The 17,663-nt window shown below is 53.3% G+C and overlaps 1 protein-coding gene across 1 annotated transcript in view; it reads right to left on the bottom strand.

Moving 5' to 3' along the window:
- The window catches only part of TG (thyroglobulin), a 163,035-nt gene that overhangs the window by 126,159 nt on the left and 19,213 nt on the right, over positions 1–17,663 (bottom strand). Inside the window, exons 7-19 of the mRNA XM_038760069.1 lie at positions 16,329–16,435; positions 15,239–15,382; positions 14,870–15,055; positions 12,754–13,728; positions 11,560–12,147; positions 11,047–11,286; positions 10,009–10,146; positions 8,763–8,840; positions 7,911–8,023; positions 5,764–5,875; positions 4,802–4,987; positions 4,491–4,700; positions 2,608–2,762 (exon numbers count right to left, since the gene is read on the bottom strand). Coding sequence (XP_038615997.1) covers positions 2,608–2,762; positions 4,491–4,700; positions 4,802–4,987; positions 5,764–5,875; positions 7,911–8,023; positions 8,763–8,840; positions 10,009–10,146; positions 11,047–11,286; positions 11,560–12,147; positions 12,754–13,728; positions 14,870–15,055; positions 15,239–15,382; positions 16,329–16,435 — 3,232 coding nt within the window. The remainder of the gene's footprint in view (positions 1–2,607; positions 2,763–4,490; positions 4,701–4,801; positions 4,988–5,763; positions 5,876–7,910; positions 8,024–8,762; positions 8,841–10,008; positions 10,147–11,046; positions 11,287–11,559; positions 12,148–12,753; positions 13,729–14,869; positions 15,056–15,238; positions 15,383–16,328; positions 16,436–17,663) is intronic.

The following is a 17,663-nucleotide window of genomic DNA, read 5'->3' as shown; positions in this document are numbered from 1 at the left end:
GTACTAATTACTTAGCGGAGTGCTCTGTACATAGTAAGGGCTCAATAAATACCGTTGATTGATTGCTGCAGTTGTACATGCGAATATTCATTCTGCTCTTTCATCCTGGCATATTTACTCAACCACCTTTGAGATCCTGGTTTTTCCTGTTGCTCCCCATTATCAGGAAATCATTCTCTCTGTCTGTCCTCCCCATTAATGTGGAAGCTCCATGAAGACAGAGAAAATGTATTTCGCTTCTGTTTACTCTCCCAAGCGCTTAGCACAGCACGATGCCCTCCGCAGGCGCTCAATAAATACCATTATCACTTCTATCACTTCGGCAAGACGCATGGTAAAACCCGATGCTGGAGAACAGAATAATGACTAAGGGTCCCTGTGGCATATGCCAGCCTCTTTTCCTACCTTACAAGGTTATCATGCAGCAATAATAATAATAATGTTGGCATTTGTTAAGCGCTTACTATGTGCCAAGCACTGTTCTAAGCGCTGGGGGAGGTACAAGGTAATCAGGTTGTCCCATGTGGGGCTCACAGCCTTCATCCACATTTTACAGATGAGGTAACTGAGGCTTAGAGAAGTTAAGTAGGCATTGGTAAGTGTTTTTACCGCGAGCTGATTCCCCCAGTTTAGGGATTGGCAGGCTTTTTGGGACGGCCTCGGCCAACTGCATCGTGGTTTTCATTTCCTTGGCCACGAAGCATCTCCCTTGCACTCTCTCCACTGTCCCTCAGCACATAGGCATCAACACGGGAAAACCACTAAATTCCAAAGATGGAAAAGCCCCTGCAGGAAGGCAGACAATGATTAAATAGCTAAAGGGAGGCCTCCCCTCCCGGGCCCCATGGCTAATCTGACATTAAAGACAGATGCTTCTCATTTCTGGGTCTCTCTGCCTGGAGCCTTTTTGACGCTTTTGGTGTGGGAAAGGAACCACCCGTGTGTTTTTGATCATGCCTTTGTTGGTTTTATACATGAAAGGCCATTAGAAATCAGAGCCTCTTCTTAGCGTGCCGACAAAAGTGGTTTATGATTTCACATGCGAATCCTGGGGTTAGGAGAAGCTTCACTGAATTAGGAAGCCATTTGGTGATCATCATCATCAATCGTATTTATTGAGCGCTTACTATGTGCAGAGCACTGTACTAAGCGCTTGGGAAGTACAAATTGGCAACATATAGAGACAGTCCCTACCCAACAGTGGGCTCACAGTCTAAAAGGGGGAGACAGAGAACAAAACCAAACATACTAACAAAATAAGATAAATAGGATAGATAGGTACAGAAAAGGCAGCATTGGTGGCTTGTTGACCCCTCTGGACTGAAAACTCCTTGGGGGCAGGGATAATAATAATAATGATAATGATGGCATTTATTAAGCACTTACTATATGCAAAGCACTGTTCTAAGCACTGGGGAGGTTACAAGGTGATCAGGTTGTCCCACGGGGGGCTCACAGTCTTCATCCCCATTTTACAGATGAGGTCACTGAGGCACAGGGAAGTTAAGTGACTTGCCCCAAGTCACACAGCTGACAAGTGGTGGAGCCGGGATTTGAACCCATGACCTCTGACTCCAAAGCTCGTGCTCTTTCCACTGAGCCATGCTGCTTCTCTGATATTGTCTATCTAGCAATCAAACAATGGTATTATTGAGCACTTAATCTGTGCAAAGCACTCTACTACGTACCCGAGAGAGTACAATGCAGCAGAATTGGCAGACACATTCCCTGCCCACAATGAGCTTACAGTCTAGAGGGGGAGTCTACTAACTCTATTATACTCTTCCCCCTTTTAGACTGTGAGCCCACTGCTGGGTAGGGACTGTCTCTATATGTTACCAACTTGTACTTCCCAAGTGCTTAGTACAGTGCTCTGCACACAGTAAGCACTCAATAAATACGATTGATGATGATGATGATGCTTAGTGCAATGTTCTGCAGTCAGGAATGTTCTGGGTAGGTCTTACCAGCAGTCTGTTTGACTGTTTGATTGATGAAACTTTGATCTACTTTGCCAAAATAAATTTGAAAAATCCAGAGAGCCACTAATTTCCTCTTATTGGTATTTGTTAAGCGCTTACTACGTGCCAGGCACCGTACTAAGCCTTGAGGTAGATACAAGATAATCAGGTTGGGCACCGTTCATGTCCCACGGGGGGCTCACAGTCTTAATCCCCATTTTACAAATGAGGTAACTGAGGACCAGAGAAGTGAAGTGACTTGCCAAAGGTCACACAACAGACATGCGGTGGAGCTGGGATTGAACCCAGGTCCTTCTGACTTAGGCCATGGTGCTTCCCCCTTCTAGACTGTGAGCCCACTGTTGGGTAGGGACTGTCTCTATATGTTGCCAGCTTGTACTTCCCAAGTGCTTAGTACAGTGCTCTGCACACAGTAAGCGTTCAATTAATACAACTGATTGATTGATTGATTGATTGATTCTGCTTGACCGATGAAAATCTGTCTCACTTTTCCATTTGAAAAATCCGGAGAACGTTATTCACAAGAGGAGCTGAAGAAACCCAGAATCAATGTTTCCGACCATCTCTTTCCCTGTCCCCCTCTCCCCAGCCTGGATCCCCTTCCTAGCCCCGGCCATGGGAATACCTGAACGCGGCAGAAGTCCCGGGCCCTCAGCGCGTCCTCCATGAAGATTTGGAAGGCCCGGAGCAGGCCCGAGTAGTCGGCGCTGCACATCTTCTCGGGGGGGAGCAGCAGTTGCAGCTGAGCCTGGAGTTGGACGGTCTGCGCCGGCCGCAGCTCTAATAATAATAATGATGGCATTTATTAAGCTCTTACTACGTGCACAGCACTGTTCTAAGCGCTGGGGAGGTTACAAGGTGATCAGGCGGTCCCACGGGGGGCTCACAGCCTTAATCCCCATTTTACAGATGAGGTCACTGAGGCCCAGAGAAGTGAAGTGACTTGCCCAAAGTCACACAGCTGACAATTGGCGGAGCCGGAATTTGAACCCATGACCTCTGAGTCCAAAGCCCGGGCTCTTTCCACTGAGACACGCTGCTTCTCTAGATACACAAAGAGAAACTCCTTACCATCGGCTTGAAAACAATCACCTTGCCACCCGCAGCCACCCTTCACCTTGCTACTCTTCTACTCCAATCCAGCCCACACTTTAGCTCCTCTCATGCCAACCTACTCTCTGTGCCTAGTTCTCATCTATCTCACTGCAGACCTCTCACCCCCGACCTGCCTCTGGCCTGGAATGCCCTCCCTTTTCATAGCCAACAGATGATCACTCTCCCCACCTTCAAACCCTTATTGAAGGCACATCTCCTCCGAGAAGCCTTCCCTGACTAAACCCCTCTTTCCTCTACTCCCACTACCTTCTGTGTCGCTTTTGCATTTGGATTTGCTCCCTTCATTCACCCTTCCCTCAGCCTTCCAGCACGTGTGAACATATCTGTAATTTTATTTAATTATATTAATGTCCGTCTCCCCCTTAGACTGTAAGGGGGCCCTACAAGGCCCTACTGAGAGCTCACCTCCTCCAGGAGGCCTTCCCAGACTGATCCCCCTCCTTCCTCTCCCCCTCCTCCCCCTCTCCATCTCCCCTGCCTTACCTCCTTCCCCTCCCCACAGCACCTGTATATATGTATATATGTTTGTATGTATTTATTACTCTATTTATTTATTTATTTTATTTGTACGTATTCATTTTATTTTGTTAATATGTTTTGTTTTGTTCTCTGTCTCCCCCTTCTAAACTGTGAGCCCGCTGCTGGGTAGGGACCGTCTCTATATGTTGCCAACTTGTACTCTCCCAAGCGCTTAGTACAGTGCTCTGCACACAGTAAGCGCTCAATAAATACGACAATGAATGAATGAATGTCAACTGGTTGTGGGCAGGGAACATGTCTGCCAACTCTCTTGTATTGGACTCTCCCAAGCATTTAGTACAGCGCTTAGTACAGTGCTCTGCACACAGTAAGCGCTCGATAAATACGACTGAATGAATGAATGAATGTCAACTGGTTGTGGGCAGGGAACATGTCTACCAACTCTCTTGTATTGGACTCTCCCAAGCATTTAGTACAGCGCTTAGTACAGTGCTCTGCACACAGTAAGTGCTCAATCAATCAATCAATCAATCAATCATATTTATTGAGCGCTTACTATGTGCAGAGCACTGTACTAAGCGCTTGGGAAGTACAAATTGGCAACATATAGAGACAGTCCCTACCCAACATTGGGCTCACAGTCTAAAAGGGGGAGAGAGAGAAATAAATAAATAAATATGATTCAATAAATCTTCATTTATTTATCATATTAATAAATATTAATCATGTTTATCAATATGATTGAATGAATGAATGATCGGCACATAGTAAGTGCTCAATAAAATACGATCGATTGATAGATCGACTGAGTGGAAGGCAGCGGTCAACCCTTCTGAGTGCACTGGGGCTTTGGGCGCAAAATCAAATCTTTCCCCTAGAAGCTGGCACCAACTCGATTTCCTCGCATCTTACTCTGGCACGCCTGGGGCAGCGGAGGTGCAGAAAGCCACCGCCTGGTCACCGGATTGCACGTGAAGTCGACGCCGGCCACGGCCCTGCGGTAGCCCCGGAAGCACTCCAGGCGGCATTGCTGGATTTTCTGGCTTGGGTTAGTCATCGCCTCACACAGCACTGCTCCTCCGGCCACTTCTGGGGCATCGAAAGGCAGCGGGCACAGGGGACCTAGTGGAGGATCCAAAATGGATGGTGTCGGACCCTCGCCGGGACTCCGTCTTGGTTCAGCGCCCGCCGAGAGGCCCCTTCCCCCGCCGCCAGGCACTCACGGTGGCACGACGGTTGCCTTCCGGCCACCCGGGTCCCGGGCAGTTCCTGCCCATTCTCTGCCAGGCACCAGCAGGTCTCCTGATCCCGGTCGCACTGGGCAGCCAGGGGTTCCCCTGAACTCTCCTCACACGTGGGGCTGTCTGTGATGCCCGGCTCTCCGGCGGCCCGGGAGCAGGGACTTGGGCCTGAAAAAGACCATCCCCCCGCCCCGTCTCAGATAGGGTGGGCACCCATGCCAGCCGTACTGGTCGCAGGGGGTGAAGGCCCCCCCCGGCGTTGAAAGCTGGACTTCAGCCTCGCCTTGCCCGGGTCTCTGATCTTTCCCACAGTTAGCCCATCGTGAGAGGAACTCCTAGCCGTCTGTCCGTGAAGCTTGGCGAACTTAGTCCTAAACCTCTAACCAAGGAGGGTGGCATGGTTTCAGTGCATTGGGAATTAAGGAAAAATGGGAAACATGGGGGGGCTGCCTTAAAGGAAGGGCAAAGAGAAGGAAGTCAGGCTCGTTATGGGCAGGGAATGTGTCTAATAATTCTTCTTTATTGTACTCTCCAAGTGCTTAGTACAGTGCTCTGCACAGAGTAAGAGCTCAGAAAATACCACTGATTGATTGACTGATTGATCCATAAGAGTGAGACGGGTGGGACTCGCTGCCCCCTCCGTCATAAACCCCCGCCCCAGGAACTAGGAGTAAACTCCCTCTAGACTGTAAACTCGTTGTGGGCAGGGAATATGCCCATTTATTGCTATATCATACTCTCCCAAGCGCTTAGTACAGTCTTTTGCAGTTACTAAGTGCTCAATAAATACGACTGATTGAATGAATGAATGAACATGATAAAGACCCACAATCCGTCATTCACTGTTTGTTCTTTGAACAGTGAACTTTGCCCCAGTTTCCCGCTCATTTCTATCCGGCACTGGGGCGTCCAATCCTTGCCCTGGAGGTCATGGGGTCACTTACAGTGGAGGCTGCTGTTTGAACTCCCGCCGCCGGCCAGCCCGGCCTCCCCCGTGGCCGGATCCAAGCACCAGGCCCCCGACTCTGATCTCTGGAGTCTGGCATACTCTCCCGTCTACAAAAAAAACAGTGGCTTCAACGCTGCGACCCCATCTCTGTCTCAGAGACTTTCCTGGACAGAGAATGGAGGGCCCAAACCCACAGCCCACAGGAAAATAAGAATGACGCTGGTGTTCTTCAAGTGTTCACTATATGCCAAGCACTGTCCTGGGACGGATGCAAAATCAGGCGAGGTCGTAATGTTAAAGGGAGGAAGCGGCAGGCGTGTGCCTCTAAATTCTACAGAAGAGGAACCAGAGACCCAAAGAAGCTGACAGACTTGTCCACACTCACACAGCAGGCCAGTGGAAGAACTGGGATTAGAATCCGGGTCTCCTGGTCCCCAACCCAAAGCTTTTAGGTCGTGCTGCTTAAAAAACCTTTAAAAGTGTCCATCAACCATCCCTGATCCCCCTCCCCTCTTTAAAAATGTCTGTTGGCCAAGAGAACTCAGAATTCCAGCTCATGAGGGCTCCTGACTGGTCTTGAGTTTGGCCTGATTGCCAGGGCCTGTGCAGGGGAGCTGGGGGAACCGCTGCCCTCTCGGGCAGCCAGAGCTCAGGGGAGGGTCTGAGGGTCTCCAGAGAGGCAGGGGGCTTGTCATCTTCCCCAGACATGGGCCTTTCCCAAACGAGAAGTGCCTGGATGAGTTTCACCAGCTGCACAACACCTTCAGACAACTAAAGTCAGACCAGATGGGACAGTTGAGGCTTCCCCACCTTCAGGGCTGACTCTGAGGGGATCCCCCCCCTCCCACCTCCTCACCTTGCCCCACCTGTCACCTCCCCTATGCCTCAACTGCCCCTAATTCTTGACCCCTTTAGGATCTAGCCAAGCTAGCTCTCTTCCTCCCTTCAAGGCCCTACTGAGAGCTCACCTCCTCCAGGAGGCCTTCCCAGACTAAGCCCATTCCTTCCTCTCCCCCTCACCCCCCTCTCCATCCCCCGCAGCTTACCTCCTTTCCTTCCCCACTGCACCTGTATATATGTATATATGTTTGTACATATTTGTTACTCTATTTATCTATTTATTTTACTTGTACATATCTATTCTATTTATTTTATTTTGTTAGTATGTTTGGTTTTGTTCTCTGTCTCCCCCTTTTAGACTGTGAGCCCACTGTTGGGTAGGGACTGTCTCTATATGTTGCTAACTTGTACTTCCCAAGTGCTTAGTACAGTGCTCTGCACACAGTAAGCGCTCAATAAATACGATTGATGATGATGATGATGATGATGATGATCTAGCCGGCTCCAGGTGAGAACATCAGTCCCGTGAGCGTGGCTGTTTTCCATGTTGGCTGGGGGCTGGATTGGGGACAACCATACCCAGGGTTTCTGCCCAGGACAGCCGGAAGAGCCCCGAGTCCACTGGCTCCCCCATTTGCGCCCATGGGAACATTTGGATTCACTGATGTATTTTCTTAATATTTTTACCTGAATGGTTTCTCTAGCTGATCCTGATGTGTTTCACACCCACCTCAGCTCTCAGGTATATGACAGTTGTAATAATGACCGTGCCATTTGTTGAGCACTTACTATGGGCCAGGCACTTAGCGCCGGGGTGGATGCAAGCTCATCGGGTCAGACACAGTCCCTGTCCCACATGGGGCTCACAATCTGAATCCCCATTTTACAGCTAAGGAAACTGAGGCACAGAGACATGACATGACATACCCAAGGGGACACAACAGACAAGTGGCAGAGCCAGTATTAGAACCCAGGTCTTCTAGACTGTGAGCCCACTTTTGGTTAGGGATGGTCTCTATATGTTGCCAACTTGTACTTCCCAAGCGCTTAGTGCAGTGCTCTGCACACAGTAAGCGCTCAATAAATATGATTGATTGATTGATTGATTCTGACTCTTGGGCCCATGCTGCTTCTCCCTGATTACAGGGTCAATTTCTTGAGGGCAGAGAATAAACGTCCTGCTACCTATTTACGCTCCCAAAAGCTTAGCACATTGCCTAGCACTCAGGAGATGCTTGATAAACCCCATTGATTGACTGACAGACTGACGGACGGCTGGAACTTGGCCTGTCCGAGCTTTACCTGCAGGCAGGTTGGGGTGAACAAGGACTCCGGGGTTGCCTTGACCTCAGAGCCGCTCTCCTTCCAGCCAGAAACCAGCGCGTTGGTGCGAGACGCCTCGCACGGAGTCGGGCCTGGAGGACAGAGAAACACGGTCTCTCAGTCAATCAGTCAGTCATATTTATTGAGAACTTACTGTGTGTAGCGCATTGTACTAAGCGCTTGGGAGAGGACAATACAACAATTGACAGGCCCATTCCTTGTCCACGAAACCCCTCCTTGCTCACATCCGTATGTTCACCCCCGAACACTCAACCGCTTGCGCTCACACTCACTCTGGAACCCATCTGTTCACCCTCACATGTTCACATTCACCCCGACAAGAATCTGTCCACCCCGTGGGCTCATCCCCCCGCCCCACCCCTACCCACTGTCCCGTGCACTCACTCACATCCATGTTTTTGCCCCAGTTCACCCACTCCCCAAGCCGGACAGTGGGGAAGAGCCTCAGGTTCCCCTTTGGTGTCTCAACTCCCCTCCCAGAGACCTTCTAACCAACCTGGGGCCAGTCTCCCCTCTCCCCCCATAACAGACCCTCTTCCCCTTCTGACCGATGAGCCCAAACCGATCACAGCCACCATCTGCACAGCCTAACCAGCCGCATTAATCCCCTTTCAGCTCCAATTGGACCCTCGCCTTTCACCAAGCAGAGTTTCCCACTTTTCTCCCTGCCCTACTCACAGGCCCATCTCCCCGGCTCGCCCCACCACCCTCCCCCTGCCGCTGCCCTGCCCCCCCAAAACACAAACACCAGAACGACTCTGTGTGGGTCCGATGCTGGCGAAACCCCCATGGCCAAGCGCAGCCACTTACACTGTGGGAGTGGAGCATCGCGTGTGGCCAGAGAGTCTGTGATGTAGTGTCCGCGCCTGTCCACACACCAGCAGTGTCCTGTGCAAGAAGCAAAACTGTCACATCTCTGGGGACACCGACTGGAGGCCCCCACCCTCCCCCAAACAGGCCGAGACCCTTCCCCTCATCTCCCTCTCCCCCTGGTCTCTGCCTGTCTCCTTGGGATCACAGGAAACAACCTTAACCTCTTCTTTACTGCCCCCTCGCCTCATCACCTGAGGCCAAACTATGGAAAAGGATGGGCAGGGGGAAACTCTTCCTTATTCTGGGGGCTAAGTTCCATCATGGACCACCCTTCAACCTTGGAATGTAGTCAAGGAACATGGGTTTTGTGCCTTGTGAAACTCTCCCAAGCACCAAAGCTGCTACCTCACAGGGTCAGTTGTAAATCTGTCAGACCCATCAGTTGGGTAAAAACAAACCTGGAGATACAACGACGGATCAGGTTGGGCTAGTTTGGAGGGAAATGTCCCAAGCCCAGTCCATCCCATAGTCCTGAGACCCTGGATGGCCAGCTCGGGCCGGCCTTTGTCCCCGGCATTCTCCCAGGTGTTCTTATCTGGTTCAGGGGTGGCGATGGAATCCCAAGAGATTGAGTCCTGGGTCAATAATTGTGGTCAATTGTAATCCAATCTATTGGTTCTTTTTTTATATCAGTTAAGTGCTTACAATGTACCAGGCACTGTACTAAGCGCTGGGGTAAATACAAGCTGATCAGGTTGGACACAGTCCCTGTCCCACATAGGGTTTACAATCTTAATCCGCATTTTACAGATGAGGTAACTGAGGCACAGAGAAGTTGTGACTTGCCCGAGGTCACACAGCAGGCAAGTGATGAGGCAGGATTAGAACCCGGGTCCTTCTGAACCCCGCGCCTGTTTTCTACCCACTATTCCAAGTTGCTTCTCAACTTGCACTGGCCAAGTGCCCAGTGCTCTGCACACAGTAAGCGCTCAATAAATACGATTGAATGAATGAATGGATAGTACAGTGTCCTCTGCTCACAGTAGGTGCTCAGTAAGCACCACTGAACAATGGATTTACTCGTATTTGTGTCCTGGCTGACTTTGGTCTACCGTTTTCCTGCCCAGGGAACCCATAAGGGAAAATACCTTTGAAGTCTGAAAGTTCCTCCGATCCCCCTTTCCTCGGCCAACAAGCAATTCATCCCGCCAGTCCCCAGAGTAAGCGTGCCCCCCCCCCTCACCAGTTGTCCCATGGCACTGCAGCGGCTCCCAGTTTCCCAGACCATCACACTGAGGCACGTACAACCGGAATCTCAAGCTGGCTGCTTCTCCCGCTGACCCTCCTGAGGTCAGAGATGCCCTCTGGTAAAATTGCAAAGCTGGACAAGGAACAGGGAGAGGTGTCAGGGTCTTCCTCAGGACAGCCGTGGCCGTTTCAATTTCCACTAAGTGAGAGCGGAAGCTCCTCGTGGGTGAGGAGAGGGTGTCTTGCTTCTGCTGTACCCTCACAAACGCTTCGTACAGTGCTTTGTAGGTGCTTGATAAACACCAGCTTTTGGAGCCCTGCTCCTAAACCGGTGAGCCCCCTATTATTTAAAAAAATAATATTTGTTAGGCAGTTACTATGTGCCAAGCACCAAGTGTTGGGGTACATACAGATTAAGGAGATCGGATACAGTCCCTGTCTCAGTCTAAGTAGGAGGGAGAACAGGTATCATCATCAACCGTATTCATTGAGCGCTTACTGTGTGCAGAGCACTGTACTAAGCGCTTGGGAAGTACAAGTTGGCAACATATAGAGACAGTCCCTACCCAATAGTGGGCTCACAGTCTAAAAGGTATTGAATCCCAAATTTGCAGATGAGGGAAGTGAGGCACAGAGAAGTTAAGTGACCCGCTCCAGGTCACACAGCAGGCAAGTGGCAGAGCTAAAATTAGAACCCAGGCCCTCTGGCCCCCAGGCCCGTGCTTTACCCACTAGGCCTGCTGCTTCCCACACTGCAATTCTCCACGCACGACCACCCCTCCATCTCTCTGAGCACCGTTCAGACGGCATCACGGGCTTGACCTAGGCCAAGACTTGGGGATCCCTGAGGAGATGGAGTTAAGTGAGACTGAGGGTAAAGAGGAGATGATGGGCATGCACGCACACACACACACGCGCGTGTCCCGATGCCATGCCAAGCCCAGGAGAGCAGTGCGAGATGACAGGAGACAGAACTGCGGGACTCCCCATGCCCACAGGGGTCTGGCAGAGCCCCAAACCCTCCCCAACCTACTCGACTGCACAGCCAGGGCCAGGGAAGACTCGCTCCCAATCCGGAGGGCATAGGCGAGTCGCGTCTCAGGAGGGCCAGGACGAAGAGGGAAGAGGTCGTCACTGGTCAGGAGAATTCCGTGGGCCAGGAGAAATCTCTCGCCCAGTGGGGAATGGGAGAAGTTGGAGGCCAGGATGCTGTCTTCTGCTTCTTCCAAGAACTCCAGGACTTGCCGTCTTGCCTCTTCACAAGCCCCGGGGCCTGGGGGAAACCTAGATTCAGGGGCTGCTTGGGGGCCAAGAGGACAAACAAAGCCTGGGAATATGGGATCTTTCTTCCCCCACGGCTGTCACAGAGGCATCTGGGAGGCTGAATGCTCCTTGACCAGCTCACTGTGAGCACCTAGTAGACCCCTCTGCATATAGTGGTGCCCAGGACAGGAAGGAAGGATGGGACGAGGAAGGAAGGAAAGGGAAGGACTGAGGATGGAGGGGTTTTTGCACCCTGGAGCAGACCCAGGAGCCGTATACTCACACACAGGGACCTCGTTCCTCTCGGCCCGCGTTCCAGCCAGCTCCTCTCCATCCTCAGACACACACCAGCAGCTGCGTCCTTCCAGGGAGCCCGGCGGAGAGCTGAAGTCGGAGTAAGGCCCGGGGTATCGGCGGAGCTGGCCGGTCAGCAGCTGCCAGAAAGGGAAGGGCTCCAGCCAGACGCTGGCCCCGGTGGCCTCCCCGCGGCCCTCTAGGAACTCGGAAGGCACGTCCCGGAACGACGCGTAGCCGGCCAGCCCGGGGAAGACGCCCTGCCGGCCTTCCTCGAACAGGCGCCGGACGAATGGCTCGAAGCCGGTGGAGGCCGTGTCTCTGTAGTCCCGGAGCTCTTGGATCAGCATGGCAGGGGCTGGGGTCGGGCCCCTGGGGCTCAGTGCCACCCAGCGCTGATACCACTCCAGGGCGGGCGCGGGGGGCCCACTGCACTGCACCTGGCTCCAGCGCCCATCCTCCTGGCACTGGGGGATGTAGAGGCTGGACAGTGGTGGTTGGGGGCCAGAGTCGGAGAGCAGGGACCGCGCCGTCTGCAGGAGGGCCTGCCCGGCGGACAGCTGGCAGGAACTGGGGCCTGTGGAGAAGAAGGAAAGAGGAGGCTTGGCACACCTGCAAGCCTGCTCCCTGCCCTTAACATGCGTGTGGGTGCCTGTGGGCAGGCATGTATATGCCCACATGTCCATGCTTGTGCCTGCACATGGGGAGTTCTCCTGCAGCATAGGTTAAGGGTGGGTGACGGTGTTCGAAACTGCATGGCCTACTGGAAAGAGCCCGGGGCTGGGAGTTGGGGGACCTGAGTTCTAATCCCAGCTCTGCCAGTTGCTTGCTGTGTGACCTTGGGCAAGCTACTTAACTTCTCTGTGCCTCAGTTCTCCTGTTCTCCCTCCTACTTAAACCGTGAGCTCCATACGGAACAGGGACCGTGTCCAACCGAATTAGCCTATCTACTCCTGTGCTTAGAACAGTGTTTGACACATAGTAAGCACCTACCAAATACTACAGAAAAAACAAGAGGAAGAAAAGGGGCATGGTCATGGAGAGGAGGAGGGCCATTCAGGCCAGGAGTCAGCGGGAAGGCACTCGGCAGGCTGAGTCTGGGGTGCACAGGGACAGGTGGGGTCGGAGCTGTCAGTGTCAGCAGAGCCGGTCAGTCCAGACCATCTGGGGCCCACGGACTCACATGACACAACGTCCCCCACAGCGCGGTGGGTCCCCGGGATGGCCAGGCCATCGGCGTCCACGCAGAAACAGCTGTCGTCGGAGCACTGGACCGGCAGGAAGCTTCCGTCGTCGGCACATGCGGGGATGAAGGGGCGGGACCCCGCCGGCTGGGCAGCCAGCCCGCGCTGCCCCGCTGCCCTCTGCTTCTCGCACTCGGTGGGGCAGCGGGGGCGCCGACCTGGGAAGCGGGGGGCCTCCAGGTCATCCGTACAAGAGCACCAGCCGGCCGAGCACTGAGCCTTCTCTAAGCCCCCGTCCGTCGAGCAGGCCGGGATGAACGGGGACTCAGGGCGTGGGCCGCAGCCTTGGGCCTCAAGGACCGTGTGGACCGCCTCGCCGAGGTCCCGGGCAAGCGGGGTGGGCACGGCCGCCACGAGCCGCAGGAAGGGCGGGAAGTCCGGGTGGGCCAGCAGGGTGTCCAGACGTTCCACGTTGTCCCCGTCAGGCAGCAGGCTGGCCGGTCCCTGTGCCCCCTGAGGCCGGAAGAACCGGCTGAGGTCCACCGTGCTCCGGGGACCCACTGCGCCCGACAGGTTCTGGCGCCCCAGCTGGGTCAGGAACATCCCCCCGAATAGGTCCTGCTGGAGCCGCTGTGGGCCACGGGCCAGTCGGAGGGCGGTGAGGGCCAGCTCCCGGGTGGGGAACAGCCCCCTCACCAACTCGCTGAGGATGGTCTGCCAGGCGGGACGCTGCCTGGGGTCGGACCGCCGCTCGGGCTCAGGGACGGGCCTCTGCTCGGAGTCGGGGTCAGGAAGCAGCTCTGAGCCCATCAGCAGCTCCTCAAAGGTCAGAGGGCAGGACCCGGCCGAGCGGGCATCCTCCTGGGGCTGCCCACGTTCTTCCAGACCAAAGGTCAGGACACGTTGGCCCGAGGATCCGAAGAGAAGTCTGGACAGAGCCCTCCGCCTCTCGGAAACACACAGCCTCTCTGAGCCTGGACCAGGAGATAGTGTGGCTCAGCCCCCGCCCCTGCAATCCCCGGTGGGCTCCCGGAGCCCCCAACCTGTGACACAAATGGAGGGAGCCCCTCTCGGGGCCGTTGTCCCTTTCCTTGCCTTTCGGCTGCGCTCCATGATTCCGGCTGACCTCCGCCTCACCCCTGACCCACCACCTCCCAGCCCGGTGTGCCCAGCTTCTCATGCCCAGCATGAGAAGCCTCAGTCAGGTCATTAGCACCCACTGCCCACAGCGCCCAGTGCAACCTCAGCCTGCTGCCGCTTTACTGTGGTCCATGGGGGGTGGCGGGCAGTGCCGGGTGGACTTGTAGTTCATTTATATAGGGCCCTCCTATCCCAGGGGATTGGCGGAGGGTTGGTCTACTCTCAGGTCCAGTGTCTGTTCGCTGTGGGCATGAAATCCTCACCCCTAAGGGCACAGTCCGGCCTCCTGGGCCAAGCTGGGGGCTTCCCTGCCTGGTTCAGCTGCAGCTGGCGATGCCAACACCAGCGTCGCAGCCACGTGTCTGCCCGCCTCCTCCGACCCCCCTTCATGCTCTAGCCAGACAGGGAGACGGGCTGGCAGATAGACAGGCAGGTGGGCAGCTGGGCAGACAGGCTGGCAGACACACAGGCAAAGAGACACGTGCCCTCAGCAAAAGTCCCCAGCTCGCCAAATGCATCATACCGACACCAGCAGGGAAACCCGCCCCGGGGGTGGTGGGGGTAGAGTGGAGGTCTGCCTCCCGGGCTTGAGGAGAAAGACCCCCAAGAGGTTGGGGCAGGCTGAGCTGTTTCCATTTGAAGACTGAAGTGGAAGGAAGCAGAGCTTGCCAGGCACCGTCAGATGGCGGGATCCCGATCCCGTTAGATTACAAACTCCATCATCATCATCATCAATCGTATTTATTGAGCGCTTACTATGTGCAGAGCACTGTACTAAGCGCTTGGGAAGTGAAATTGGCAAAATATAGAGACAGTCCCTACCCAACAGTGGGCTCACAGTCTCAAGACCCAGCTGTGCCCTTTGCTACGGATGGAATTCCCCATAGGGCTTATTCCCTCGCCTGGTTCATGGCAGGTGCTGAGTACATACCACTGACTGCTTGATCGATTGAATGACTGACTGGTAAAACGTACCACAGGTTGGGCGCTGCCCCTGGCTCCGAGTTGCATAGATCTCCCGCCCGTTGGCATCCACACACCAGCACGGGCCTTCCCGTTGGCATTGCACCCGCCGGTATGCCCCGCCTGCATCGCAGGATGGCACGTAGGCATGCCCATAGGTAGTGGCAGCAAGTCTCTCCACCTCACACTGTGAAGGACCTATAAGAAGTGACAGGCATTAAGGAGGGAACACGGGACCAGTCTCTCCAAGCCGACGGGTGGCACTGCATGGGGCAAAGGGGGCAGGGGCGTTCCCGAGCTGGAATCAGAGCAGAACTCGTACACTGATCCCAACTGGAGTTCTTCCCTCCCGACGGTCTCCTAAAGGCCCCCGTTACTTACATCGGAATTGGCCCGTGAGGGCCAGCTGCACTCCCAGAAACCTCCTCTGCAGGATCCGGTACAGGGGGGTTTCAGAGAAGCTGTAGGTGGGGTCAAGACTGGCAAAAATCGTGTCATAAATTTCATCCAGCAACAATTCCAGGCCTACCGGGAGGAAAGAACAAAAATCTGAGAACAAGGGGCCCTCAAAAGTTCCTCCCTCCTGGTGGACATCAGGCATGACGAGGCTCCTTACATTATAAACTCCCAGGGGATTGTAAACTCTCTGAGGGTAGGGGCTGGTTCTCTCTGTTGTACTGTGCCAAACACTTAGTCCAGCACTCTGCCCACAGTGGCACTCAATACAGTGCTCTGGATAGAGTAGGGGATGAGAACTGCCACGCTAGACAACCAGTAGAGTGCTCTGCCCACAGTAAGCATATGGTACAATGCTCTGGACGGGAGAGGTATCGGGTACAGTGCTCTGCCCACAGTCGGTACCCACTAAAGTGCCCTAAACAGAGTAGGTGACAAGCACAATGCTCTGCCCAGAGTAGATACCCAGTAAATATGAACAAATGACTAAACACGGGGCAGAGTCACCCGGCCGGTAGAATCGCTGAAGAATATTCTATCCCCACAGGACAGTACGGTTTCCGGATCACCAGAGACAAATCGATAGATCATATTTATTGAGCACTTACTGTGTACAGAGCACTGTATTAAGAGTTTGTCGGAATACAACAGAGTTGGTAGACGTGTCCTCTGTTCACAAGGATCTTAAACTACAGGGGTGGTCTAGAAAGGGCAGTTTCGGACGTGATGCAGTGGAATATTGGCAGGATCCCTTGCCTTTCAGGGGAGACTCATAACCCTTAAATGAATAATAATAATATTTGTTAAGTGCTTACTATGTTTCAAGCACTGTTCTAAGCGCTGGGGTAGATACAAGTTAATGAAGTCGGACCGGTGTCTGTCCCACATGGGCCTCACAGTCCAAGCAGGAAGGAGAAAAGTATTGAATTTCCATTTTGAAGATGAAGAAACTAAGGCATAGAGAAACTGTGTCTTGCCCAAGGCCACATAACTGAAGTGGAGGAGGGGACCTTACCAGTTTCTGCCAGTTCCCTGCCCAAACTGTCGACACAGTGACAGTAAGCAGAGACCTCTGGGAACCTTCTCCTGAAGACACTGAAAGACAGGAACGCATCTGGGGACCTAAAGAGGGAAAAGATTGTTCAGAAGGTTGTTCAGAAGATTGTTGAGAAGCAATATGGTCTAGTGGATAGTGATACTTAAATTCACTGTGCCTCAGATGACTCATCTGTAAAATGGGGATGAAGGGTGTGAGCCCCATGTGGGACATGGACTCTGACCAGCATGATTGGTTTGCATCTACTCCAGCGCTTAGTTCAGTGCCTGGAACATAGTAAGCACTTAACAAATACCACAAAAAAAAGAGACAGGGTCCCTGGCCAGGCCCTGGGGACTCTGGAATAGCCCAGGTTGGGGGAATGAGGGAGAACGGGAGGGGAAAGCCCTTTCCAGGTCCGGATGGAGTCAGAGTGGGCGGGCTTGGGGACTGCTTCCATGGATCATCTTATTTTAAACCCATTTTTTTTGCCCTCTTCCGTAGACCATTCAGTTTCCATCCTGGTTCCCTGGAAATAGCTACCACCTGTTTCCTTTCTCAAGAAAAGGGACCAGACGGCTGAATCCTTTTTTTTTTTTTGACGGTATTTGTCAAGTGCTTATTATGCGCCAGGCACTGTACTAATCCAATCCAAACAAATTGGGAGCTGCCCGGAGGGAGAACCTGAGAGTTGTTTTTTTTTTTTTTACAGCAAGGCCCTCTGTGAAGCAGGGAGATTCCTGCTGTCCACTGCAACAGAGAACATAGAACAGAACTCAAGGGGGAAACTCAAGCTTGCGGTCATCTGCATATTTCAGAAGGGATGGGTCTTCACTTCTGGAGATGAAAAGGAAGGCTGTGGAAACCTCGAATCCTTCGCGGGGAGAGAGAGAAGCCAGACTCCTCCGGAGGAAGCTGGTCGCTGGGGAATTGGCATGGCCTCGGTGGGGGGCCCAGAGTTAATGGAGACACTCTCCCCACCAAGTTATGAGGAAAATAGGTCTAAATCCTGACAGACCCATCAGGGAACCTGCTACTGTCCACACCGGCCAGCCCAGACCTTTATAGACTGGGAGCCCACTCTTATAGACTGTGAGCCCACTGTTGGGTAGGGACTGTCTCTATATGTTGCCAACTTGTACTTCCCAAGCGCTTAGTAAAGTGCTCTGCACACAGTAAGTGCTCAATAAATACAATTGATTGATTGATTGATTGGATCCGATTCCCGGCCAGAGTAGCCAGGTTGCTGAGAGATGCCAGAAGTGGAGAGGGAGTGGCTGGCATGGAAGATTCCCAGATGAGGCTGGCCGGCAG

The sequence above is a fragment of the Tachyglossus aculeatus genome, chromosome 18 (assembly GCF_015852505.1).
Source record: "Tachyglossus aculeatus isolate mTacAcu1 chromosome 18, mTacAcu1.pri, whole genome shotgun sequence".
NCBI lineage: Eukaryota > Metazoa > Chordata > Mammalia > Monotremata > Tachyglossidae > Tachyglossus > Tachyglossus aculeatus.
Note: the sequence above shows the minus strand (reverse complement) of the source record. Positions and strands in the feature narration are given on the sequence as shown.